This window comes from Bos indicus, chromosome 18, assembly GCF_029378745.1.
Source record: "Bos indicus isolate NIAB-ARS_2022 breed Sahiwal x Tharparkar chromosome 18, NIAB-ARS_B.indTharparkar_mat_pri_1.0, whole genome shotgun sequence".
In the NCBI taxonomy this organism is placed as follows: Eukaryota; Metazoa; Chordata; class Mammalia; order Artiodactyla; family Bovidae; genus Bos; species Bos indicus.
This window is the reverse complement of record NC_091777.1, coordinates 46,937,813-46,962,122: the sequence shown is the minus strand read 5'-3', so window position 1 is coordinate 46,962,122 and position 24,310 is coordinate 46,937,813. Positions and strand designations below refer to the sequence as shown.

Sequence of the window (24,310 nt, the reverse complement as noted above, 5' to 3'; positions counted from 1 at the left end):
GAAAAGGGGAAGTGGGTCCGGGCTCTGGCCACAACCTCAGCCAAGGAACTTCCAACAACAGATGCAAAAGCAGAACACCCAGGGTCCCAGAAATCCCCAAGTGGGACTGGATAGGTGGGGCTGCCTTTGTGCTGGAAACTTCACATCTGGCTGATGACTCTCGAGGGAGATGCTTGGTTGCAGCAGGTTGGAGGACTCCTAATCTGGAGGAGATTATGGTTAGGAACTAAGGTAAGGGGTTGCTGGGCATTGGGTGGGAGTGTGTAGTGGGTGAGGATTGGGTCCTCCATGCCCACTGCCCGCGATTGAAGTAGGTATTCTATGCCAGATACTGTTCTAAATGCTTTACTTTAACTCATAGTTTTACTTCTCCAGTTACCCTATGAGACAGGTTACTATTATTATCCCATTTTACAGATGGGAAAAGAGGGCAGGAAGATGGCAGAGATAGGTTGTAAATCCACACAATCTGGCTCTAGAGTCCTCGCTCTAGCGATCTCAAAGGCCTTATGGCCTTTCTGATAACCGGCCAGGAGTTGGACTAGGGGCTGGGGGATAGATTCCTGGCTTCTGAAGGGGACTGAGGATCCTATGCCTCCACATCCACTGCTTCCTTCTTCTGCCCCGGTTTCCTGGCAAGTGCGGCAGAAGCGCTGTGCAGGAAGTCGTGTGGTCAGGGGCCCCCAGATTGCAGGCTCCTCCCAGATGGGGCCCCTACGCCTCCTCCCGACTGCTGTGCTGCTCCTGGCCCAGGCGGCGCCTTGGGAGGCCTCTCAGCACTGCGGCCGCCTCGAGTACTGGAACCCTGACAACCGGTGCTGCGGCAGCTGCCTGCAGCGCTTCGGGCCGCCCCCTTGCTCGGGTGAGGAGCGGGGAACTGGGCGTTTGCATATGTTCGGGCGGAGTTAAAGGGTGATGGGGGCGAGGGGAGGGGCGAGGTCTGTGTGCAAAGGCCTGTGAGGTTTGCTTCGGGGTAGGGGCGGTGGGTTGTGCGTAGACAAGTGAGGATGGGGGCTAAGCCTGCGACGAAGGGAGATGTGTGGGTTAAGGTCAAGGTGAAGGTGTGTGACCCATTAGGCGGGAACCGAGCAATGAGGAAGAAGTGGGCGGGACAATTTAAGGGGCGGGGCCTGGGTAGAGAGGGTTGGGAGGCTGCCTGAGATAATATGGGGCGGGGATAGAGGTGGACACGTCCGCTGATAGGTTGGGTGAGTACCGTACAAGGGGCGGGGCCTGCAAGGATAGGGCATAGATGAAAGGGCGTAGCTAGCGCAGAGAAGGCCGGCTTGACAACAGCACGTGAGACTCTCTCCCACCAGACCTAGAGTTTTCGGAAAACTGCGGGCTGGATGATGCTGGCAATCACGTAATGCACCCCTTCCAAGAGTGTCCTCCTGGACAGTGCAATCGCAACAGCGCGGAGCTATGTAGCCTTTGTGGCGGTGGAGCAACGGCACCCATTCCCTCGGGGAGCCGCGGTGGAACTGGGCGGCCCTGCCGAGAGGTACTGCTTAGGTTTTAGAGGGCCTGGGCAGGTGTGCAGCTTGAAGGAGCAGGGCGAGAACTGGAGGCGTGACTTGGGATCGGATGGGTGGGGTCTTATTAAGGGAAGGGGAGTAGCTTAACTGAAGAGGGTAGGGATGGGGCCATGGTATCTGGAGATGACTTGCCTGGGTTAAAGGAGTCGGGGGTTGCGGGGGGCGGGGGCTGGATCAGGCGGGGATGTGGACCCATTGAGGGATGTAAGGATGAGAGGTTTGTGCTGAGGATTCAGAAATAGGGCATGCCTCGCACTTTATTCCAACCCCTTGTTTTCCAGAAGCCTGTCCCTAACAAAGAGCCCTGCCCACTGACACCTGGAAAATCGAGCATCCTTAGCTCCCAGGAGCCCAGCTCACCAGGGATTCCCAGTGTTTCGTGGACTTCTGAGCACAAAGCCCCTCAGCAAGCCTGGCCGAGTTTGAGTTTTGCCCTGTTCCTAGTGCTGGTTCTGCTCGTGACCTCAGCCATAATCCTGCTTGCCCTGCAAAGGCACCACCGTCGCCTCGACCAAGGGAAAGCAGTCCAACACCCATATCCTGGCTTGGTTTGCTGCGACCTTGACACCCACACCCGCTTCTTGCACTTGTCCTCTCCAGCCTCCCTGGAGACTTCAGAGGCAAGGGACTCATGGAAGGAGGTCTCTCTGTCTCCACTCCTAGGCAGGGGTTAGTTGAGGATACACCAAGGATGGGGAGGTGGACTGGAAGCTTGAACTCCCCCTACCTCACTCCTCACTTTGTCTCCCAGAGATGCCAAGCCTGGAGTCGCAGCCCCTGTCTCGCCTCCTGGATGAGCTGGAGGTGCTGGAGGAGCTGATCCTGTTGCTAGACCCTGAGCCTGGGCCAGGTGGGAGGATGGCCTGTGGCACCACTCGACACCTGGCTGCAAGATACGGACTGCCTGCTGCCTGGTCCACTTTCGCCTACTCACTGCGGCCCAGTCGCTCACCTCTGAGGGCTCTGATTGAGATGGTGGTGGCACGGGAGCCCTCTGCCTCTCTGGGCCAGCTTGGCACACACCTGGCCCAGATAGGGAGGGCAGATGCACTGCAGGTGCTGTCCAAACTTGGCTCATCAGGGGCTTGCCTGGCCTAGTATTCAATAAAGTTTCTATTGAAGTAAGTGCTGCTGTCTCCAGGCCTCATGAAGAGCCCTCTTAAAACAGTATGAATTAGGAATTCCTGGCAGCACAGTAGTTCCAACTCTGCATTTCCACTACAAGGGGCCTGGGTTTGATTTCCCGTCAGGAAACTAGGATCTTGCATGCCGCTCCCCACCCCTGAAGTCTTAATTGGGCCAAAACCTAAGACATCCCGATTCCCCTTCTAATCCCACCCCCACGGAATGGGCCAATCCCACCTCACAAGACCAGCTGTGGGTTACCTCTGGGCAACCAGGGTCCCCTCTAAAAGGCCCTGCTCCCCAGCGAGAGTTCATCCACAAGGACTTAATTCAATTCTAACCCAGAACAGGTATTGTATTTAGCTCTGAGCCTTCACAGACCCCACAATTCTAGTTCTGAACCATGCCCTCTTACCTACCTGTTCAGGCTGACAGGTTTCCCTGGCTCAGGATGGGTGTGGGGCACAGAGAAACAGGAGGTCCTAGCTGTCCCTAGCACCATACAAATGGAAGACGACCTCTCCAAACATTGACAGACTTTATTGTGGGGAGGTTCCCACCTGGGATCCCACCCCCTTAAATAAAAAAGTGCATAGAAAAGAAGGGATTTAGAAACTTTTGTACAATATCTACATCCTGGGCCCCCAGGGCAAGAAGGGGGCGATTGCTGGGTGGGCTGGAGGGGTGGAGGCAGGGCCCTCGCCACCTGCATGCCCACATCCACCCTGAACATGAGGGTGGGGGTGAGATGCTCTGGGAGGGACGAGGGAGCCCCCAGGCTAGGGGCAAGATGGCAGCGGGGGGAGTGGCAGGCAGCTACTGCTTCAGTTAAGGAAGCGACGGCAGCGCTTGGCGCCACAGTTGCAGGGCAGCTTGTTGCTGGCATCCTCAATGGGGAACTTGTAGTCATAGGTGAGCTCCTCACCACGCAGGATGCGGCGCAGGGCGAAGATGACGATGTGCTTCTGGCCCTCCACATGGATGACTCGAGAGAAGCAATTGGGCTCACACGAGTGGTTGATGAAGCGGGCGGCATTGCCATGCATGGTGGCGTCCACCACGTCAAAGTCATCCATGCGGAACATGTAGCACCCAATGCCCTACAGGGACAGGGTGGGGACGTCAGAGGCTCTGTTCCCATGGACTGCCCTGTTTCAGCTGCCTCATTCCCATGGCCTGGCAGAGCCTACCTTCCCATCATAGAACTTCTCCCGCTTGTCAGTCAGCACAGAGCGAATAACAATACCAGAGTACTCGATGACCATCTCGCCGGCATCGATGTTGCGCTTACAGAACAGGCCCCGCCCGTGGATGGCAGATCTGCAGGGTAGGATGGGCAAGGGGGAGGTCAGGGGGACAGAACCAAGGCAGCCCCTGACCAGGGCACCTGCCTGTCCACCCAGGGGCATCCTCCCCACAACCCCACAAACCTGTAGACACCCACAGCCTCTTTGGATGTCTTCTTGAGGTGGCGAAAGCGCATGGCCATGGGCAGCTCCAGACTGGTGGCACGTCTGGTGGGGGATGGCAGTGTCACACAGGCTGGTACCCAGAAATGACTTCTCTTGCCCTGATTACCCTCTTTTGGGCCCTTCCAGACCACCCCCAGCACACCCTGGCCTGCCCCCCATACCTGGTTGACCTGAGCTGCACCTCGTCCTCTTCCTCGTCACAGGTGGCTCCCTCAGGAAGCACCCGGTGCTGGGAGGCCAGGAAGTTGAACATGTCAAAGGTGCACTTGCTGCAGGTGGGAGGGAGGAAAGGAGGGAGGTTCGTAGCCATTCTCTCAGGAAGATGCTACCCATCTATTCTTTGGCCTGGGCCTGCTGCTGGTGGGGCAGGAAGAATACTGCTACTATTGAAGACACAGCAAAAAGGAAGAGACGGGGTTCATTCTGATGTGGTCTCCAGAAACAACTTCTGGAGTAGCCTAGTGTCTTCTCCTCAGACCTCAGTTTCCAATCTGTGCAGACTGAATTTCCACCCTTGAGAACTCCTCTAGGGCTACCCGGACCCAGGCACCACACCCCAGACCTCTCACCGGAGATAGACCTCAGCGCGGGCTGCCCCATGGGGATTCAGGGGTGGCTCCTCCTGGCCCTCTCCCTGCTGGTGGTAGCGGAACTTGTAGTGCTGGCAGCGCTGAGCCCCGGGCAGCTGCTCTGCCAGGAAGATGACAGCATCATGGTGGATGCCCAGGAGCCTTGCCCCACTCATTCCTGGGGAGTCAACAGTGAAGACACATTGGTCATGTCGGAGGCCCATCCTGTCAACTGGGAGTCATCCCAGCTCCCAGCATCCCTGTGGACCCCCTCAGTTACCACTGAAGGAGAGATGTCTGAGCCGGGCATGCCCTCGGGCCTCTTGCACCTTCTCAATCAGAGTTCTCCATGCCCCTGGGGAGAGGGCAGGGCCAGAGCTGTCAGGATGATGTTCTATGGAACATCTCCCCTCCCTGTCAACACTATCTCCAACTCACCTTCCAAGCTCTCTGCCTCCACGCTGAACCCATCCTCACTGCTGATCTCGAAACGCAGGTGTGGGCCAGCCCGTTTAGGGGCCTGGTTCTCTTTGTCCTCTGGGGATGGAGGCTCTTCCTCGGAGCTTGAAGCCTCACCTGGTCCCAGGGAGCAGATCAGAGTTGGGGAGGGTCACCCTTCCTTGACTCAAACGTCCCTGGCTCCCCTGTGCCTTCCCTTCCTCCTCGGGTACAAGCACAGTTACTAGATTTAATGGCCTTCCTCTTGCAATATCTGCCCAATGAATCCTACAGAATGGACATTACGTCTTCTAAAGGGCCTACGGTCCCTTTTCTGTAGGACATGTTCACAGCTCACTCAAATTCAGTCTGTCACAAATGCCCATCTACTCCTCATTCTTCTGAATCTCACACAAAATTTAAAATACTGGAGAACTTTTGCACATGTGTTTTTTTAAGTGGGCTAGGGTTAGGGTTAAGGTTAGCTCAGTGGTAAAGAATCTGCCTGCCAAGCAGGAGATGCATGTTCAATCCCTGGGTTGGGATGATCCTCTGGAGAAGGAAACGGCAACCCACTCCAGTATTCTTGTCTGAAAAATCCCATGGACACAGGAGCCTGCTGGAGTATAGGCCATGGGGTCGCAAAAGAGGTAGACATGACTTATTGACTAAACAACAATTTTTTAATGTGCACCCCATTTCTGCAAAGATTACCAATATAGTATTATAGAAAGCCCATACTCACAGAATCAAGCATATGTACACTACAAGGGACTTCTCAAGGGCTAAAGAATTTAAAGCTACAACAGACAGGCCTAGCTAACATAGGTGATGTGGATGTGAGAAAGAGGAGAGTCAAGGACAACTCCAAATGTGGAGTCTAAACAACTGGAAGGATACAACGGCCACTGATTGAAGCAGTAAAGGTAAGGGAGAAACAAGTTTGTAGTGAAAGTCAAGAACTCAGTTTAAGACACACTGAGTCAGAGATCCCTCTTAGAAAACCTCCCCTTTCAACTTGTGGCAGAGATGGCAGGCGGGCAGCAGGATATAGGAGCCTGGCTAGCAATTTGGGAGCTACCAGAATTAGAGATAGGATTTAGAGCCAGGAAGATAGACAAGAGCACTTAGGGGTAAGTGGAGATAGAGAAGTCAAGGCCAGGGTCCTGGGACACACCAAAGTTGACAGACTAGAACAATGAGCCACAACTGGAGGGGAGGAGAGGGCTGGAAGCCAGGAAAAGGACGTGCTTCAAGAAGGGAGGGATCCGTGCACCAAATGATGCTATTGGCTCAAGCAGGATGTGAACTGAGGCCCGACCACTGTACCTAGGATGAGTGGGATGGGGGCAAATGTTTTGAATGAAGCACATTTTAGGAGAGGCAGGACTCACATGGCCATACTTTCTTCCCCACATAACTTCTTTGGGCCAACCTGCCCATATGCCCACCCTCTGGCCCTAAGCAAGACTAAACCTAACTCTTGCTGTGTGACCCACATCATCTCCAAGCCTCCAAGTGCCCCAGGGTCCTTCTCTGACTTCTTCCGCCTTTCTCCACCCTCACTTCCATTCTGTTCCCTGAACACAACTACACAGACCAGTCTGTAGACACAGGCCTCGCCCAGGCACTCTCTCACTGGCTTCTTTCTCACAGCGCTCATTCTAAGCTGAAGTACACTTGCTAATTACATGTCGGTTTCCTCTAGCAAAATGTGTCTGGTCCCTATGGGCAGGGACCTGTCTGTCACGGTCACTACCACCTCCTTACACCATCTCTGACCCCTGTAAGTAGCCTTTCAGCTAAACAGTCTCAGTCTACTTCATTCCACTTCCTTACTCAGCAGTTGAGCTCTACATAATGGAGAAAATCCACACATCCCAACAGGACTGGGGCCACAAGAAATTCTGAGCCTTGGGCTGCTCAATTACCAGCTTACTCGGCTGGAGCCCACTCCCTCTCCCCCTGCCCTCCATGACCAGCAGAGCACTGCCCTTCCAGCTTCACTGAGTCCATCAGCCAGAACTGCTTCAAGTGCCCCATCCTGCATCCTGATGTCTCATTATCTCTGCAAGTACAGGCATAACTCGGAGATATTGCGGGTTCGGTTCCGGACCACCGCATTAGGGTAAATACTGAAATAAAGCAAGTCAACAAATCTTTTGGGTTTCCAAGGGCATATAAAAGTTATGTTTACACTACATTGTAGTCTCTTGAAAGTGCAACAGAATTATGGCTAAAAAAACAATGTACATACCTTAATCATCACTAAAATATGCTAACCATCATCTGAGCTTTCATCAAGTTGTAATCTTCTTGCAATAGTAACAGCAAAGATCACTGATCACAGATCACCGTAACAGATAATGAAAAAGTTTGAAGTATTATGAAAATTACCAAAGTGTGACACAGAGACACAAAGTGAGCAACTACTGTTGGAAAAATGACACTGATAAGACTTGCTCCATGCAGGGTTTCCACAAACCTTCAATTTGTAAAAAATGTTGATAACTGAAGGGCAATAAAACGAGATATGCCTGTACACCTTCCTCGTGTCCTTCTGTCTCAGGGGTCTCCAATTCAAACCTGACTGCCACACCTCCTCCCACCTCCTTTTCCATCCATGAGTCCCATTCAACTTCCTTCTTGCCTTTGCTTTCACAGCCCTCACACAAAACCCCTGTAAGTCTGTCCCACCCTCTCCCCCAACCCAAGACTCTCAGCTGAGCTTTTTGGTGAGGTGCCTGGGCTTTGTTCTGGCTTCCTCATCACCCACTGTCTTCAGTTTTGGACTCTGACACATCTTCCCCACCCTGTGCTACCTGCACAGACAGTACACCTTTCCCAGACCCCATGTGCATGGTGGCCTCTGCAGCAGTTGGGATGACCGACTACTGCCTTCCCTGAGCCTCTGGACACCACTCTCCTCTGATTTCCCTACTGCTCTTGCCCTTCCTCTGGGTCTCAAGTGGGCTGAACCCTTTCTGAATGATCCCCAGAACCCCATCTTTGGCTTTACTAGGTACCTTACCTAACCCTCTGACCCTGGCACACGAAGTTCTGAAGCCCTTCTTTGACCTCTTGGGGACAATGGACAGGCATGTGTCTGTTTCTGCCACAGGCCACAAGCTCCTAAGGGTATCTCTGCAACCGTAGCACCCCACCTCAGGCTTGTATCCACTTTGAGTGTGCAATGTGCAATACCCAGGGAGTGTTTAAAGTGGACCAATTGTGTATGTCAGTTACTCAGCTGAGACAAGAATGGCGGAGGGAGGCAGTGAGAGAGAGAGGCTGGTCCTCACCTGAGTAGTGGTGCCACTGGGACTCAAGCAGCAGGTCAGGGGGACCATCAGGGGCCCGGGGAGGACCACCTTCGGGAAGTGGCAGCAGAGGGGACCGGTCCTGAAGGGGCCTGTGAGAAGAGACCTGTCAGAAGGAGAAAAGGACAGCGGTACCAGAGCCTCCAGGGAAAGGAGGCTGGCCACTCACCTCGGGCTTTCCTCCGCAGTGAGCTCCCCAGAATCATCCAGGTCGAGAACTCCACGCACGGTGGGCGTTTTCATCCTCACTCGGCTGAACCTGGGGTAGGGGCACCGTAAGAAGGCTAACTGCCTTCCCCTGCCCACCTCTCTCCCACTCCACAGCCTGGCCACTCACTCACCCACTGCCACAAGGCCCTGGACCCTGGGGGGGGTCTTCCAAGGACTCTCCATCTTCCTCCAGCCGGGGAGTCTTGCTGGGTGGAGGCGCTGGTGGAGAACGGCCAGAGAAGGTGGACACCCTTTTGACACGGATGGCCTGGCGGGGTGGGCTGGGGGGCCCACTGCTCAACACCAGCGTCAATGGAGGGGGGGGTGGGGGCGGGGCAGGGCGGACCACCCCTACCACTGGCAACACACCCAGCAGGGGTCCTGGGGGCAGAGTCCAGGAAGTGGGGGCCGTGGGGGGCATGGGAGGGGGCAGAGGCGGTGGCTTCACTGGAGGTGAGACAGGTTCACCCTCCCCCGCCATCTTTACAAACACCTGCCCCAGCTTGTTGACGAGGATGATCTTGGATGCGGCAGGTTTCGGGGGCTCAGGGGCAGGGCCCAGGCTCAATACCCGGACCCCTGGGGGTCCAGGGAGCCAGGCAAACGTCCGGGTGGGGTCAGCTGGGTTAGGGGGCAGGCCCTGAGGGGGCTGGCTGCCATTGGCCAGGGGAGGTGCTGGGGGAAGGGGCTCCTCTCTGGGTCCAGCACCGCCCTCCCCAGGGCCCCCTAGGTTCTTCAACACAAAATCCACAATTTCTGACGGCAAGTCCTCGGGAGGTCGGGCCCTGTCCCCTGCAGCCCCGATGACCCCCGCCCGGCCTGCTCCTGGCCCTGAAGTAGGAGTCCCCTGGCCCCGAGGCTGCTGGACTGCCTCGGCCTCGCTGTCGGTGCCATCATCCACTCCATCCAGCTGTTCAATGCGGGGGGCTCCGGGGAGGGCACCAGGGGCCAGGGCAGGGCCGGACACCACAGTCACGGGGAAGTGGACGTAGCGGGGGGTGGGGCCGGCCTCCTCCTCTGAGCTGTCCCCCAGGCCCCCGTGGCTGCTCCCCCCGGCCCCCGCAGCCACAATCTCTTCCTGGAAGGGCTCAGTCCCCAGCAGGCTGGCCGCAAAGTCCAGGTCAGCAGCACTCAGTCCTGACACCACCTCCATGTCCTCAAAGTCTGGGCCCAGGTCTTCAGGGGGTGGTGGAGGAGACGGGGCCCGGCTTGGGGGAGCCAGCTCCCCTGAGGTAGGTGTGAGGGCTCTAACGACTGAGGTAGGAGGGGGCACCCTGAGCTGAGGAGAGGTTCTGAGAGGGGGAGAGGCCCGCCGTGAAGGTGGCAGCCTGGAAGCCAGAGGGCTGGGGCGACGGGAGCGTCTCGGGGGAGCTGGGAAGTCCGGGTCTCCCACCGTAGGGATGTGGTGGGTCAGAGAAGATGGACTTCCTGTAGGGGGAAGGGTCGGTGTCAGCCAGGAGTTCCTGCCTCACCCTGCCCCACCCCTCCCCAGGACTTCCAGGTACACACCAGGCGAGGGCAGGGGTCCAAAGGACACACCCCCCAAGGGCCTCCGGGATGGTGAGTAGTTGGGCACTTTGATTCGAGCCCCCGAGAAGGAGCGGGGGGCTGGAGGAGGGGCGCTGCTTGGATCCAGCCGAGGTGGGGGGTCCGGGTTCTGAACGGGTGGGTGGTGCTCAGGAGCTCTAGGGATAAGGGCATCTGTATCTGGCGGGGGGTCCACATGATCTGGGGGCTCTAGAGAGGCAAGAGAATGGGATCGTGGGTGGCGGGGGCTCCTTGTGAAAGCCTCTGCTCACACACCTTTCATTCTTTTGAGGCACCCACACCTCCGTCTGGCCCTTGACCTGGGCACAAGGTGCTTGCGTTCCCAGTCATGGCCCAGGTCTCAGACCTCTCTGACTTCTGCAAAACCTCCCCATACACCTGGCTCAGAGTCCCTTTGTGACCCATCCTTTGCCATTTCCTCACTTCCTGGATGCCTGCTGTTCCCTCCCAGATTCAGTACCCATTCAGGGTACTGCCCTCCCTCCAGCACGGCCAGCCCTACCACTTTCTTACTTGCGCTGCATATCCCAGCCACATCAAACGCATCCACCCCATCCTGGCGCTTGTGGTGCCCCATTACCTGGCTCCACCCAATCTGTACAAGGTGATCTCTGCTGCCTCCTCCCAATACTCCGGTGTTTCCAGCCAGGATGGCCGTACCCTCTTTCCATGTTGTGCTCCAACCCAGAACAAACACCTTGCCCACAAGCATGATCCACATCTCTCCCTCCTCCCACTGGGCCCACCAGGACCTCTCTTCTCTACCAGTCCTTGAGCCCATTCTGTGCTTCCTGCCAACCGGCCCTAAGCGCTAGCATGGAGGGGAAGGTGTGAGTTTGGGAAATGAGCAGATCTAGGGTTGAATCCTGGCTCCACCACTATGCCCTTTCTAGGATGTACAAAGGAGCTTTTCCCTTTTACAAGGGGCTGTGGGGAGCATAACACAAGGACGGAGCCCCAAGTCAGGTGGCCATAAATGCTCCTTACATTTGTCCAGAAGCTGCCACCCTCACAAGCAGTTAGGGCGCACCTAACTCTCTCCTCACTTCCAGGCATGAAGTTAATCTTAAGCTACCACCACCACAACAAACAGAACAATGGCAAACATCCTGGGATTCCATTAGGGCACAGGAGAACAACGCTTGATGGGTAGCTGTTTGCGGAGGGCAGCACTCAGGGAGGAAAATGCGTGCGCTCCAAGGCCGTACCTGAGCAAGGGGCAGGACTGTGCACAATGGTCTGGTTCTCTTCTGCTGCCTCCAGGTGAACCGGCTCTTCCCTTGGCCCCCATGGCCGATACTCCAGGATCCGGCACCGATACCAGCAGCGCCGCCGAGCATCCACTGTGCTCCAGTACAGACGGGAGCACCTGGGGCGGGGGGAGGTGGGGGGAGGTGGCGTGTGGGACAAAAGGGTCAGGACAACCTGGGAAACAAGATCCAGCCCTGGAAGCCCCCAGCCCCACAAGCCCCCAGCCCCACCAACGCCCCTTGGGTTGCTCACTGGTAGCCAATGGGGAAGAGCCGTCCCTCACAGTCTGAGAGGTCAGACAGAGTGCCCAAGGAGTCGATCCGGATGGAGCCTATGGTACAGGTGGGTGGGAGAGGTCAGGAGAGCGGGCCTAGGCAGGGTCAGGAAGATGAGGGGAGAAAGCAAGCTGCTTACCAATTAGTACATTGATGGCATCAGGTTCAAGCCCCGTCAAGAACTTTCGCTTGAAATTGATGCCCTCAAAGTCCACGTAGACTCGGCGGAGAACATCAAAACCGTCAGGGTTCACGATCTCCTGGGAGGTGGGTGGCAAATGGGGTTGCTGGATTGGTGAGGGGGTGAGGGGGATGTGAGGGAAGGCTCACTCCACAGACTGGTTAGTCAAGGGGCTTGACTAAAGCACTGGGGGCGGAGGGTAAGGGAACAAGGAAGAGATACTAAGAAGCAGCTGGGTGAGGCCCGAGGGGCTACGGGGCTCCTTGAGAGGAAGGAGAGAGCGAGCAGTGGGGCACTGTGTCCCCAAAGTGAGGGCCCACCTTGCCATCCAACAGGTCTGTGTGCTTCTGGCAGAACACTTTCTTGTCATCCTGGAAGATGCAGTAGCTGGCCCGGGCGCACATGAAGTGGAAGTTGCTGAGGCAGGAGGAAAGGCAGCAGCCCACCGTGGCACCAGGCTTCAGGCAGAGTTCACAGCGCTATGGGCAGAAGGGGCTGCTAAGCGAGGAAGCCAGGGCCTGACACCCAGCATCGCTGTCCTCAAAGACTTCTTGGGCCCCTGCCGAGCCTAGCACCTCACAGAACAACAGCACATTACTCCCCACCAGTGGCATCCAGGCCCAGGCATACATCAAAACAAGCGCAGACTCCTTGAATCAGAGTTGCAGCGGGAAGAAAAACAACAGGAGCTAAGGTTTCCTCACACTGTTCTAACGCGGAGCCCGTATTACTTCACTGAACCCTCGCATCTGCCCGCTGTGGCAGGTCTCTCTCATCCTGCTTCCTGAGGGTGAGCTGGCGGCACCGCACAGAGTGGGGGTTCCCACGCAGTACCTCACCTCACAGGGATGCAGTAAGAGGTAAATGCCACACAAGCTTAGTAACAGGAGATCATCTAACTTTTAGTCTCCGAGGCTTCAGGCCCACATTAAGCCAGAGAGCACAAATAGGAAAAGACTTGCTTTTGCTGCAGCACTAGAGTCCTGGACAGCCAGAAGAGGCACCAAGGACAAGCTGTGGCAGAGACTGTGAAACCAGAGCTGTCTCTACTACAGTTGGACCCCACGCCAGTCCCCGAGAACTGCCCCCTCTTCAGGCCCACGCCCTCACCATCTGCCTCCCTCGAGCCACAGCAGCATGCACGTTCTTGAGGGAGCCATCGTTTTCTTCAAACACTTCGGCTGACCAAATGGCACAGTTGACGTGTGTCCACTCATTCTGCCCAATGTACAGGAGCCGTCCCGCCTCCTGGGGGCAGAGTCGTGGTGTGAGGGGAGGAGTCAGAGACCAGACCCTACAACCTGGGTCTTCATGCAGTAGCCCTCACCTTAGAGTCCGCATCCCCGTATTTGAGGCAGAGTGCACACTGACGGGGGTCCTCCAGGTGTGAGAAAGCAGCTGAATCCTTGCCCTGGAAAGCTGGTAGGGGTTTGGGAAGGACGGTCCAAGAATGAGGACCTGGAGCCTGGCCCACCAACTAAGCGATCAAGCTTCTAGCCCCAACTGCCCAGTACCTGTTGAGGGATCGCCTGGAGGCTGCCCTGATTCTGGGGTCTCTGGTTCCTGCTGCCTCCACTGAGCATAGACGTGGTCCAGGGATGGGGGCAACACCGCATTGGGAAGGACTCCGCTGTGGACAGGCAGGGTCAGCCTCTGACACATCTATCGAGGGGTGCTGGACTGGGGCCCACCCGTAATATCAACCTGATTATGCCATGACCCCCTCTGTCCTCTATGTGAAACTTCTCTCAGCCTTCCAAACAAGCCAGACCCTCTCGTGCCACCTTTGCCACATAAAATACTGTTCTTCATGCCCAAAATATGTCTCCTCCACTTTTCAGCTTAGATGTCATTTCTCTGAAAGCCTCAGGCCTGAGGCTCCTAGGCAGGCACCTCCTCTGAGCTCCCACAGCCCCTGGGCCTCCCCATCAAAGCCCTAACTGTCCAGGTTATCAGTGCCTGCCTAACCCCCCAAACATGGCTTGCCCACTGCTGTCCCCAGCACCACCTTGCATAATGTACAGCCAAAGAAAGAATTAACCACACAATCTGAGTCTCTGCTCATCTAGAACCACTGGGGACTCTCATCCTGGTCCCATGCCCTCCAAGACCCTAACCCTGCTCCTTGTCTATTCTCAGTCCAGCTGGACCCCGGATTCCCAGGTGCCCCTGCCTTTGCCCTCACTCCCTGGTTCCCCTCCTGCTACCCAGTCTTGCTCACTTCGGCAGCCGGGTACTCCGTCGCCAGTACTTGGGGTCGTGGGCGTCGAACCAGCCGAACGCAGACTCTAGCAGCTGGGGAGCAGGTTAACAGGATGAGAAGAACTATCTTCCCCAGGAGAGGTGGTGGGGGCAGGAACCCACTCTCTCTTCCCTGCTACCATGCAAGCCACCCTGAGGGCAGCCCCCAAAGAGCTCACCTTCAGTAGGAGCCCCTTGGTCTGGCCTCCAGCCCGGCGCTCCAGCATCTCTCCTTCCTCAGAGTGCCTCATCAGGATGCCCACCACGTCCTCCATGAAGCTGTGCTGTAAGGGGGTTTGTCAGGACCCGAGCCCCCACCCCAATCCTCTCCCCCAGGCACGCAGCGGCTCCTCAGTGTCCCACTCACCACAGACTTGTAGTGGCCCTCCTCGAAGCGCCGCCTCACAGCGTGCAGATCACAGGGCCCTGGGTGTAGCTGCTGTCCTTCCTGCCCACACTGCAAAGAGGGGAAGTCAGCAGGGCTCGTGCTGGGCTGGGCCCCTCCCGTCCAGTCATCCGGGCCCGCAGACCTGGGTGCACAGCAGCAGTGGGCCTGCCACCTTGGAGCTCAGCAGGCCCTGAAGCACCTGGCGCAGGCCCCCCTGTAGGGCCCCACTCAGGGCCTCTCGCCAGCGAGGGTGTGTGGCCCCAGCACATGGCCCACAGGTGTACAGCACCGAGTCTGGCAGCCCTGAAAGGATCTCGTAGTCTTCATCTAGAATGGCCAGGGCAGGAAAAAGAAAAATGGTTTCAGTGACATGGAAGTTCTCAAACCGCCCCAGGTCACTAAGAACATTTCGCTGTCCTCTGAGAGCCTGTGGCAAGGGGCAGGACAGGGCTGAGGCCACACCCCAGTCTTCCGTCCACTCACCCGAGAGCCCCTCACACTTGGCATGCACCCAGTGGTCACATTGTGCACACTGCATCATCTTGCTCTCGTAGTCATTGTCTTCATAGCAGCGTGTGCAGATCGGGCAGTAGTTTCCTAGAGCAAGAAGAGGCAAGTCAGAGGGGTTGGTGCCATGAGCTGCCCTCAGCAGCCTGGCATGGAGGCCAGCTGGCCCACGACTGCTGCACGAGCTGCCCTGTCCTGCCCAACTTGGGGCCCTACCATGCCCCAAAGGATGGCTAAAGATAAGGATGCTCTCCTAACTCTGCAGCCCCAAGGGCTCACAACGCAAAGAGCCTTGCTAAACCTGCTGCTTGAGCCAACGAGGAAGCCCAGGTCTTCAGAGAGCTCAGCGGAGACTTAAGGTTCTAGGAGGTACTTCCGGGACCACCATGAGGGTGGGGTCCAAGCCCTCCACTCCCACTGCCCTCAGAGGAGCCGTGTCCCTCTCTTAAGTACTAGATAGGCTCCTACAAAAGAGTACTTTGAATGGAAAGAAAGGCTCCAGAGGAGAACAGAGTGGAGAAATACTAGCAGAGAGAATCTCTTCCAAATGCTTGTCTAGAAACCTGGCCCACTCCCCGGTGGCCCCCGGGGCCCCGGTCCCCTGCCAGGTCCCCACCTTTCTCAAAGAGCTGGGTGCACCTGGGGCAGAGGCTGTAATCTCCCGACCACTCGACGTCCCAGTTCTTGCCTGGAGTCGCCCCACAGCTCTTACATCGCACGCAGGCTGAGCAGATCTGGGGGGACAGGGCAATGTTAGGGGGAGAACCAGACACCAGGCTGGAGCAGCGTGAAGTGGGGAGGGGCAAAGACGAGTGGGCAGGAGACAGATGCAGAAGGATGGGTAAGGAGAACAGGTGTGCAGGAGAGGTGAAGCGGAGGATGGAGAGGGAAAGAAGCAGGGAAGGAGAGAGATGAAGTGTGGAGACTCGCAGAGACGGAAGAGATGAGGCTACAGCAGGGGGCTGTGAACTGGGGACTACGGAATCCACGAGCCTGTAAAACCATTACATATAAATTCTGCACAGAAATCTTATCTGTGCAAAATTCTTGAAGAGGACATGTGATGTTTATCAAACTCTTAAGAGGACCTCCACCTTCCCACCCCCAAGAGCCCTGGCCTAGAGCAATCCTGGGGTGGTGGCGGCATTAATTAGAGCTCCAAAGCCAGGGGAGGGGGCCTCATCTCTCACCCAGTGGCGCCGTTTGCGTGTGGCTCGGGTTGGGTAGCTGGGCCCCAGACAGGCTGGGTGGTAAGCATGGCGGCAGCGCTCACACTCCAGGAGGTGCTGCAGGATATCAGAGAAAGACAGTAATGGTAAAACCTACCGGCTCAGAGACACCCCTCTCCTCCATGCGGCCACTGCCATGGCCCTTGTGCCCAAACCTTGGATCCCCGGCCTTTGCGCCCACAGACGTGGCAAAACTTGCAGCGGCGGCAGCACCAAGTGTCATGATGTTGGGGCAGGGGCCGCTCGGCCTCCTCCAGGCAGAATGGGTGGAAAGGGTCACAGCAGACCTGGCAGAACACCAACTAGGAGTGGGGAGAGTGAACAATGGGCAGAGTGAGGGGCCAGGAGGCCAGGGAGGGTGACCCTCTTTAAAGGGCCCAAACACCAGGCAGTCAGGGCTAATGGAGACTTGAGGGGAAAGGGATCCAACCTCATGCAGGCCTTTGCTGGCACACAGCAAGCACACCATGGGTGGTCCCCCTGGCACGGAGGTGAGTACACTTAGGCCACCCATCAGCCACACGTTCTCCAGGTCACAATCCTCCTGAGGGAAGAGAAGATGCAGAATCAGAGAGCAGCCAGGAACACAGCAAGATCCAAACTTAAAGCCCAAGGTTCTCATTCGTAACCAACACGTTTCTTCCCAGCACAGTGCCCACCACCCTGTGCCATACCTTAAAATCCACACGAACCCGGTGCACACCATCTGGAGACTTTTGTTTTCCAGTCCAGCCATTGGGAAAAGAGGCAAAAGGGCCAGGGGCCAAAGCATCCTAGGGAGGGACAGTGGTGCTAAGAGGGCTGCAGCCCCACCATTTACCAACTTCTCACTGCCCTCTCCCCAGCCTACGCCACCCTGCCTTTTGCCTAGACTCTACTTGGCCTTCCACAGAGAGATGCCTGCTTCACCCACGCAGGGCCTGTCCTCTGACATAGAGACACTATATCACTCAGGTGAGCCTGTGACCCTGACTTGCCAGGAAGCTCCTTGGGATGGAGCCACACCTCACACAGGGCTCAGGTTCTTGGTGTGGGGGCTATGCTGACCTTGTCCAGGCGCCTTCGGGCCTTGAGCTGCAACACAGGCTGCAGGGTGGGTTTGCGGGGCCGACTCTGCTCCTCTGGTTCTGGCACTGGCAGCTCTAGGCAGGACACAGGAGTGGTGAGGATCCCCCTCTTCTCTGCCCCATCCCCCCTCCTCGACCACCCCCATGTGATTTCCAGATCCCCAGGCCTTTAACGAGCCCAGGTCCATGATGACGACTTGAGCCTTGTTCAATAACTACTGAAAACCTCCCGCACCCGTTCTCCCTGCCCACTAAAACTGCCCTTCTCTTCACTCAGTCACTCTCCTGGAGACTGACAGAGCCTTGGGTTGGGGAGTCCTAACCCTTCCACACACAGGACTGATACCGAAAGCAAACAATTCATACCGTTCTCCCGGGGGGTCCGACGCCGAGGAGCAGGGGGACCCCCGGGGTCTGAGTCATCCGAGTCCTCGAATATATCATAGGAGGGTCGCTGTTTGACGCAGCGCCGGGCTGACTTGCGCTGCAGTAGGAAGGAGTCCTGCTCCTCGGGCCCCGGGGGGGCCACCACCTCCTCCCGGGGCCCCCCAGCTCCCGCCCCCCGGCGTGGGCCTGGAGGACCAGGGGAGGCCTCAGGAGATTCATCGGAATCCCAGGGCAACAGCGTCTTCACTATCGTCCGGCCTGTGGGAACAGGGGACTTAGTAAGATCTGAGCTCAGCCAAGGACTTGGACAGTAGGATGGAGAAAAGCCAGAAAAAAGCGCAGAAGAGAACAAGCACAGGAGATACAGAAGTGCACGATGGGAAAACGACAAAGGTGGTGGACTGCAAAGACAAAGGGAGGAGAGCAGAGAAAGACGTGGTTTCCTCTACAGCATGCATCTCAGTAAGACTGTGTAAAGAAATGCTGCTCAAGCTTCGTTACCTTTTTTGGCCAGCCGTTCCATCTTCCGAGCCTCTATCTTGTCACACTTCCGGTATCTGGGGAGGGGAGCAGCACGTCACCAGGGTAGGGGACTGGTGGTCTGGGGGAAGAGAGGAAGCTCTCCACAAGGATGCCAATCCCACTGCTCTGCTGGGGCAGGAGGCCTGGGTGACTGACAACCATGGGTGGGAACGGAGCCTGCGCCCCAGCTACTCACACACAGCACTGCTTCTTGGTGTTGGGGCCCCCAAACTTGGGCTTGTCCAGGCAGTTGACACAGGAGCCACAGTCCTGCACACGCAGGCAGCCCCGACAGTGTCCACACCGTGCCATCCGCATCTTCTTGCCGTGATGGGAGGGCAGTGAGCGCCGGGGTGCATGTGCCAGGGTCCCTCCAGACCCTGCAGGCTCTGAGTCTCCCCCGGGCCCTGTTGACTCCACCTTTCCCGGCTGGGACTGGGATGGGACGCTCTCAGTCTCAGATGCTGATGATGTATCTAGTGCAGTGGAGAGGTGGGAATGGAGCCACAAAGCACAGTTCTACCTTGGTCCCCTGACCTCCCCAAGATCCCATTCAACTTTCCCACCATGCTCAGGCTCCAGGTGCTCCCAAGTCTGCTCTAAGATCTAGCACTCCAACCCACTTGCCACCTGGCCCAAAGGACCCTACTCAGCTGCCATTCTCCCAGGTTCTTGATTCCTTCACTCACCCCCAAATTTGACACAGCTGTCAAAACTTCCCCACAACACACCCGCCCCTACCCTCCGCATTGAGGTCCTGCCGATCCCGGAGAGGGAGAGCGCTGAGGCGGGGGACGTCTTCGGGCACCATGGCCCGGGCCTGACCCAGGGCCACAGCAGCATGACGGCAGACATGTTTGATGCGGGGGCCTTGTACAGGGGACTCAGGGCCCTGGGGGAGGAGAAACCAGGAATACCTGTGGAGAGCTGCCCCTCATACTCCCTCTGCCAGTCTTCCCCAGAGGGCCTTCTTCCCACTCCATACCGATGGTCTCTCCCTCTTAGTTTCCACTGATTCATCTTCCGACTTGACAGAACCTCTATCTGGGATCTGCTTGACAGTCCCCACAACCTCCTCCATCTGCCCTCCAGGGCTGGGCTGGTGGGGGAATAAATAGGGTCAGAGGCTGGAGAGTGAGGACAAATGGGGCCAGGGAAGGAACCCAAGAAGCTGGGGGACAGGGGAAAGACTGGCTTGGAGGGTTCCCTGCAATGCTAGAAGGTGTCCTGAGAGCCAGGAGGCAAAGGGACTGCAGAGAATTGAGTCTGAGTGACTGGATGCAGGGGCCTGGCCAAAGCACCATGCTCACCGGCATCAAAGACGCCACTTTCTGCTGCTGCTGCTGGTCAATCTTGATTAGCTGCACCTTGGCTCTCTTGAGGAGACTGAACATTTTCTCCTCCACACCAGACAGTGGTAAGGACCCCAGGCCTGCAATCCGGGCCTTTTCCAGTGGTGGCGCCTGCTGTGGCGGTGGCTGCAGCTGTAACTGTGGCTGCAGTAGTGACTGCTGTGGTGGTAGTGCTGGGGGCAGCAGCTGGGTTTGCAAGGCCTGTAGGGGCTGCTGCAGCTGAGCGTGAGGCTGTTGCCCACTGCTTGGAGCTGGAGCCCCAGGGGAGGGCATCTCAGCCTTAATAGGAGTGGCGACCACAGGGGCAAATCGAGGCAAGCTGAGGTGGTTCGTGCGGCCCAATGCCCGCGGCTCAGGCTCAGCTGGAGAGTCATCGGCAGGAGGAGGCTCTGGCTCAGGGGCTTCAGGGGCCCCAAGAGGAGGAGTAGTAAGCACCGATTCGTAGATCTTCAGGTGGGCTTCACTTGGGGTAAACTGAGGGGCCCGAAGGAGCAGGGGCCTCCGGGAAGGAGTGACAGGGGCAGGAAGTGGGGGTGGGGCCGGTGGAGGAGCAGGGGGAGGAGGGGGCAGTTCCCGGGTCAGTGAGGTCCAGCGAAATGTGGGTTCCCTTAGGATGGACCGTCTCTTCTCAGGGAGTGGGACTGGGGTAGATGGAGGAGTTGGGGCACGGGGTGGAGAGGGGGCTGGTGCTGGTTCCTGGGGGGCCAGTGGGGAGGTGGCAATGGGAGGCCGTAGAGTAGGTGAGACCTCCACCTTTGGGGGCTTGGGGGGGTCTTCATCCATAAATCGCCGGGGTGTCTTGATGACACGGGAAGAGCGGGCACTCACCACAGGCATAATAAACTGTCGGATGTTCTTCAGAAAGGTGGTACTTTTGGGGGCCACAGTAGGGCTGTCTTCCAGAGGGCCTCCTGTGGCGGTGCTGGGGACTGGAGTGGGAGGAGAGGTACCCTCTGGCCCTGCCCGAGCAGCTTCCCGCTCTGCTCGCTGGCTGGGAGTTAGGGGAGGCCGGCCCCTCTTTCGCGAGCATGTAGCTGGGACCACGGGAGGAGGGGACTCTTCCTGCTCCTCCGGGGCACGAGGCGGTGGAGGGGTTGGTGGGGGTGGAGGAGAGACAGGTGGGGGGGGAGGGCAAAGTGGGGATGGAGGAGATGCTGAAGCGGGTGGCAGGGATGGAGGAGGTGGAGGGGCTGGAGGAGTCAGGGGTGGTGATGGCAGCTTTGCCTCTTCCTTTTCCTCGGCTAGCACCATTGCTTCCTCAGCTACAGCTCTCTCCTCCTCCTCATCTTCCTCTTCTTTCTCCTCCTCTCCCTCCTCCTCCAGCTTCTGCTCCTTCCTCCAGCAGGGGCCCTCTCCTTGCCCAGATCCAACTCTTCCCTGGGGGGCATCCTGCCAGCTTTCCTCATGCTGATCTTGACCCTGACCTGATTCAAGTCCCAAGGACAACTGTCCCATCTTCATTTTTTTGGCCTTTGAAACAAACTTGATCACGAGGGGGAGGCGGCCTCGGCCTCGGCCCCTGCCTCCACGGCCTCCTCGCCCAGACTGTCCTCCACGCTTGGGGGTCCCAGGTCCTGGGCCGGGCCCCTCCTTGCACTTCCAGCTGCCAGTTCGGTGTTTTACTGGAACAACAGGAGGCGGGGGCTCAGGTCTGGGGATTGTCACAGCTGCTTCTGCCACCACTACTGCTTGCTGCTTCTTCCTGCAGGGGCCTGCTGGCCGTCCTGGGGGCCGTCCCCGAGACCGACGCGGGGTGGAGGACTCACATGCCCGGCTCCGGGGGGCTGGGGGTGCCTGGGCCCGCCGGAGAAGTTCGGTCAGTGCCTGCACCATCCGTTCTGTGCCCTCCTCACCCCGTTTCCGGGCAGGAGTCTTTGGGGGTGCAGGAGCCACATCTGCTAGGCGAGGAGGCGGAAGGGGGGTCGTCTTATGCTTGCGGCCCCGACCTCGGGGGGCTCGACCTAAAAGGAGAATAGGTGTGGGGAGATGGGTTAAGCTGGCCCTGCAGACAGAGGAAGACTCCAGGAGTGCAGGGACTCTGACTTGTCTGCTTCCCCAACAGCCCAGCCTAGCTGGGGCTTTGACACAGAACACACTTGGTAACTGATAGAGACTCTAGAGCAGGGCAGAGCTGACACAAAAAGCAAGAGTAACATTCCTATAAAGCTACAGAGGTAGAGTTTCCCCGTCACTCACCTCGCTGGGATCGGAGCGCAGAGCGCAGGGAACTGGAGGCCGCATCTTCATCTGAGTGAAAACCCTGAAACTCCTGATTTAGGGGACCAGGGGTGGAGGGGAGAAACAGCATCAGTGCTAAAGCCCTTGTTTAGCCTGAGACTCAGATATTGAGGAATATCCCCAGCTTCCCCCTTAACGTATCCCTATTTACAAATGAACTAAAAAGACTAGAAGGTGAAAGGCAAAAATACACAATCTCTTCCCAGGGATGGAGATAGAATGTATTTTGAAATTGCATCCCCAGTTTGGGACCACACCAGCACAAGCCATCAGTGGTCCACTGGCTCAAAGGGAACAGAACAGGGTCTAAGTCAGGCAGTAGCCACTACCCTCATATTCTCTCATCCTCCAACTCAGAAAAAAGTAGAACCTCTGTCTATACCCTCTCAAGCTGTTGTTTCTCTCTGAATGAAAAATGGGAATTGGGGCACTCAAGTGGGGTGTGCATGTACATGTATTAAATAGTTGATCGTATTATGACCTGCCGTGAGCACTCAGGTGGCTACAAACCGTCCTAAGCAGTACAACCCACACCTTCGAGCCCTTTCTGAGAGACTGGTGATAAATTCTGAATTGAACTCAGACCTGCTGGAGTACCCAGTCTCACCTACGTCCCATGTCTCTTGCACCTCTGCCCCCAAGAGGAAGCCCTCCACCATTCTCCCCTCTCTTCACTTTAGTCGGAAGAAGAATTGGGGCACTGGTGAAATGTGATGTGTCGGAGCTTATGAGGCCGGGTGGGGCAGCTTGCAGGTCCACAGCCTAGGTCCACAGGCTAGCCCGCGTCCACTCAAGCCACGCTTCTGCTGTCAACCACCACTGGTTGGGCATGCAGTCCCATAGCCTCCTAGCCCAAATCTCTCCAGCCCTGGCTTTGCCAACTACCAAGAAGGATCAGCCCAGGACACTTCTGCAGGACCTGCCTCGAGCCGAAGTGCTCAGCGGCAGCTCAGGCTTCTCTATCCACTTTCAGAGGCCTCTTACACCGACAGCTCCGCACAGCCTACCTACCTCCTCCCCTGCCTATTTCCAGGGCCCTTTCCCTCCCCAAAAGCCCTGAGAACTCCGCTTCCCCACATCACCCCTCGGGGCCACCCAGACCCCTGGAAGCCCCCAGCCTCCGCCCCGCCCAGCGCTGGGGACGCCTCCGACTGCCTCACCTCATCGTCGGACTCCCCGTCACTGCTCTCCTCCTCCAGCAGGCAGCCCCGGCTCGGGCCCCAGCCCCGGCCCCGACCCCGGCCCCGGCCCCGCTGAATGCGCGGGCCGGCCCACAGGCGGCGGAGCCGGCGCAGGCCCCGGTGGAGTCCCAGCAAACGGAGCAGGGCCGTGTCCTCCCCGGGCTCGGCTCCGCCCGGCCCCGCCGCGCCGCCGCCGCGCCGCAGAGCTACCCGCACTCTTTCGGCCCCGTTGCCCCGTCCGCCGCGGCCCCCGCCCCCGCCGGAGCCCCGCGGCCGGCCCGGGAAGCGGCCCCGCGCGGAGCCAGGCCCGGGGCAACTGCCGCCGCCCGCCGCCGCCGCCATCTTGGCACCGTGAGAGGGGCCGGGGAGGCGGGGGGAGGGGCGGCCCGTACGCAGGGCCGGGGGGAGGGGAGCAGAGGAGGGGCGGGGCGGCTTAGGCTCACGACAGCAACCAGCGCCGCCGCGGGGCCGACACGAGCCAGGGGCTGGGCCGGCCGCGCGGGGCACCACGGGAGCGGGAGTCCGAGGCCGGCCGGCTGGTCACCCTTAGACCGCACCTAAAGAGCCTAGACCCCGCGTCGCGGCGGGAGAGGGCGAGGCGCAAGGATCTCCGGGAAATGTAGTTCAAGCACCTCTCTCCTTCCGCCGCGAGCTAGGGCCGCGAGAACTGGGACTATGGGAGCCTGACCCGGCCCAGAAAGCAATCTCTCGGGCCGCCGGGAGTTGTGGTTCTCGCCCCAGACTCCTCCTATTGTTCTTGTCGAGGCCAGCGGCCCGCGTGAACTACCACTCCCAGAGTGCAGCGGGCCTTGGACCCTCAGGGACACTGGGAGATGAAGTTCGCGACTGCAGGAGGCGTGGGCTGGGTAAGGGGCGGCCGCCTCAGTTTGGAGTTTGACCCGGCAGCCGCTCCGTACGGCGTGGAGGGAAGATACTGGAGGGGCTGCGGCCTTTCGGCTCTTGTGCTCCGGAAAGGAGTCGGGTGGCTGAAAGCAGAGCATAGCATGCGTTCCTTTCGAGTCCCGGGCTAGACGACCCAGACTCAGACTTGGCGCGCAGTTGCTTGCTGTGAAAGGGACCAGTAACTTGGATTCTCACAGCCTCTCCAACAGGGCTTGCTGCGAAGTCGGTCTGGACACCACCCTGTCCTCGCGGCCCGCTGCCTCGAGGGGGAGGATCAGAAGCCCCGGGAGACGGAGGTGGCAGCCGCCACGTTGAACCACCAGGGGCCGCTACAGGACTAAGGGCAAGGCTGCCCCCCGCGCACAGAG

General features: G+C 58.1%; 2 protein-coding genes across 14 annotated transcripts; one reads left to right on the top strand and one right to left on the bottom strand.

The window, feature by feature from the left end:
- Window positions 1-14: 14 nt before the first annotated feature.
- Window positions 15-2,663, top strand: IGFLR1 (IGF like family receptor 1). Of its 6 annotated transcripts, XM_019979134.2 has the most exons (5): window positions 15-231; window positions 641-862; window positions 1,320-1,504; window positions 1,820-2,207; window positions 2,290-2,663. In XM_019979134.2, exons 2-5 carry the CDS (start codon window positions 706-708, stop codon window positions 2,634-2,636), a joined length of 1,077 nt encoding a protein of 358 aa, XP_019834693.1. In that variant the 5' UTR covers window positions 15-231; window positions 641-705; the 3' UTR covers window positions 2,637-2,663. The 6 variants fall into 6 exon arrangements, with proteins under 6 accessions (XP_019834693.1, XP_070628210.1, XP_070628209.1 ...); XM_070772109.1 differs by lacking the exon at window positions 1,320-1,504 and having other exon boundaries at window positions 1,823-2,207; XM_070772108.1 differs by lacking the exon at window positions 1,320-1,504.
- A 521-nt stretch (window positions 2,664-3,184) lies between these two features.
- Window positions 3,185-23,396, bottom strand: KMT2B (lysine methyltransferase 2B). 8 transcript variants are annotated; one of them, XM_070771984.1, is made up of 38 exons: window positions 23,019-23,396; window positions 21,817-21,889; window positions 21,387-21,581; window positions 19,579-21,242; window positions 19,254-19,367; window positions 19,010-19,160; window positions 18,465-18,744; window positions 18,248-18,303; window positions 17,726-18,004; window positions 17,340-17,434; window positions 16,967-17,065; window positions 16,723-16,836; window positions 16,448-16,594; window positions 16,254-16,349; window positions 15,680-15,797; window positions 15,040-15,153; window positions 14,699-14,883; window positions 14,536-14,625; window positions 14,348-14,452; window positions 14,149-14,222; window positions 13,442-13,557; window positions 13,255-13,346; window positions 13,038-13,175; window positions 12,248-12,406; window positions 11,886-12,033; window positions 11,724-11,802; window positions 11,429-11,589; window positions 10,182-10,409; window positions 8,804-10,100; window positions 8,632-8,721; window positions 8,445-8,554; window positions 5,143-5,280; window positions 4,985-5,059; window positions 4,705-4,882; window positions 4,297-4,404; window positions 4,094-4,177; window positions 3,854-3,983; window positions 3,185-3,763 (listed from the first exon to the last, which is right to left on the bottom strand). In XM_070771984.1, the coding sequence occupies exons 1-38, from the start codon at window positions 23,379-23,381 to the stop codon at window positions 3,488-3,490; spliced, it is 8,019 nt and encodes a 2,672-aa protein (XP_070628085.1). In that variant the 5' UTR covers window positions 23,382-23,396; the 3' UTR covers window positions 3,185-3,487. The 8 variants fall into 8 exon arrangements, with proteins under 8 accessions (XP_070628085.1, XP_019834576.2, XP_070628084.1 ...); XM_019979017.2 differs by having other exon boundaries at window positions 19,579-21,581; XM_070771983.1 differs by having other exon boundaries at window positions 11,886-12,006; window positions 19,579-21,581.
- Window positions 23,397-24,310: the final 914 nt, after the last annotated feature.

Coding starts and splice junctions, on each gene's coding strand:
- IGFLR1 (XM_019979132.2), top strand. CDS start 592: ATGCCTCCACATCCACTGCTTCCTTCTTCTGCCCCGGTTTCCTGGCAA. Junction 863..1,319: donor CGGGCCGCCCCCTTGCTCGG/GTGAGGAGCGGG, acceptor CTCTCCCACCAG/ACCTAGAGTTTTCGGAAAAC. Junction 2,208..2,289: donor GTCTCCACTCCTAGGCAGGG/GTTAGTTGAGGA, acceptor TTTGTCTCCCAG/AGATGCCAAGCCTGGAGTCG.
- KMT2B (XM_019979017.2), bottom strand. CDS start 23,381: ATGGCGGCGGCGGCGGGCGGCGGCAGTTGCCCCGGGCCTGGCTCCGCG. Junction 8,555..8,631: donor ACTGCGGAGGAAAGCCCGAG/GTGAGTGGCCAG, acceptor CTCTTCTCACAG/GCCCCTTCAGGACCGGTCCC. Junction 5,060..5,142: donor GGAGGCAGAGAGCTTGGAAG/GTGAGTTGGAGA, acceptor CCCTCTCCCCAG/GGGCATGGAGAACTCTGATT.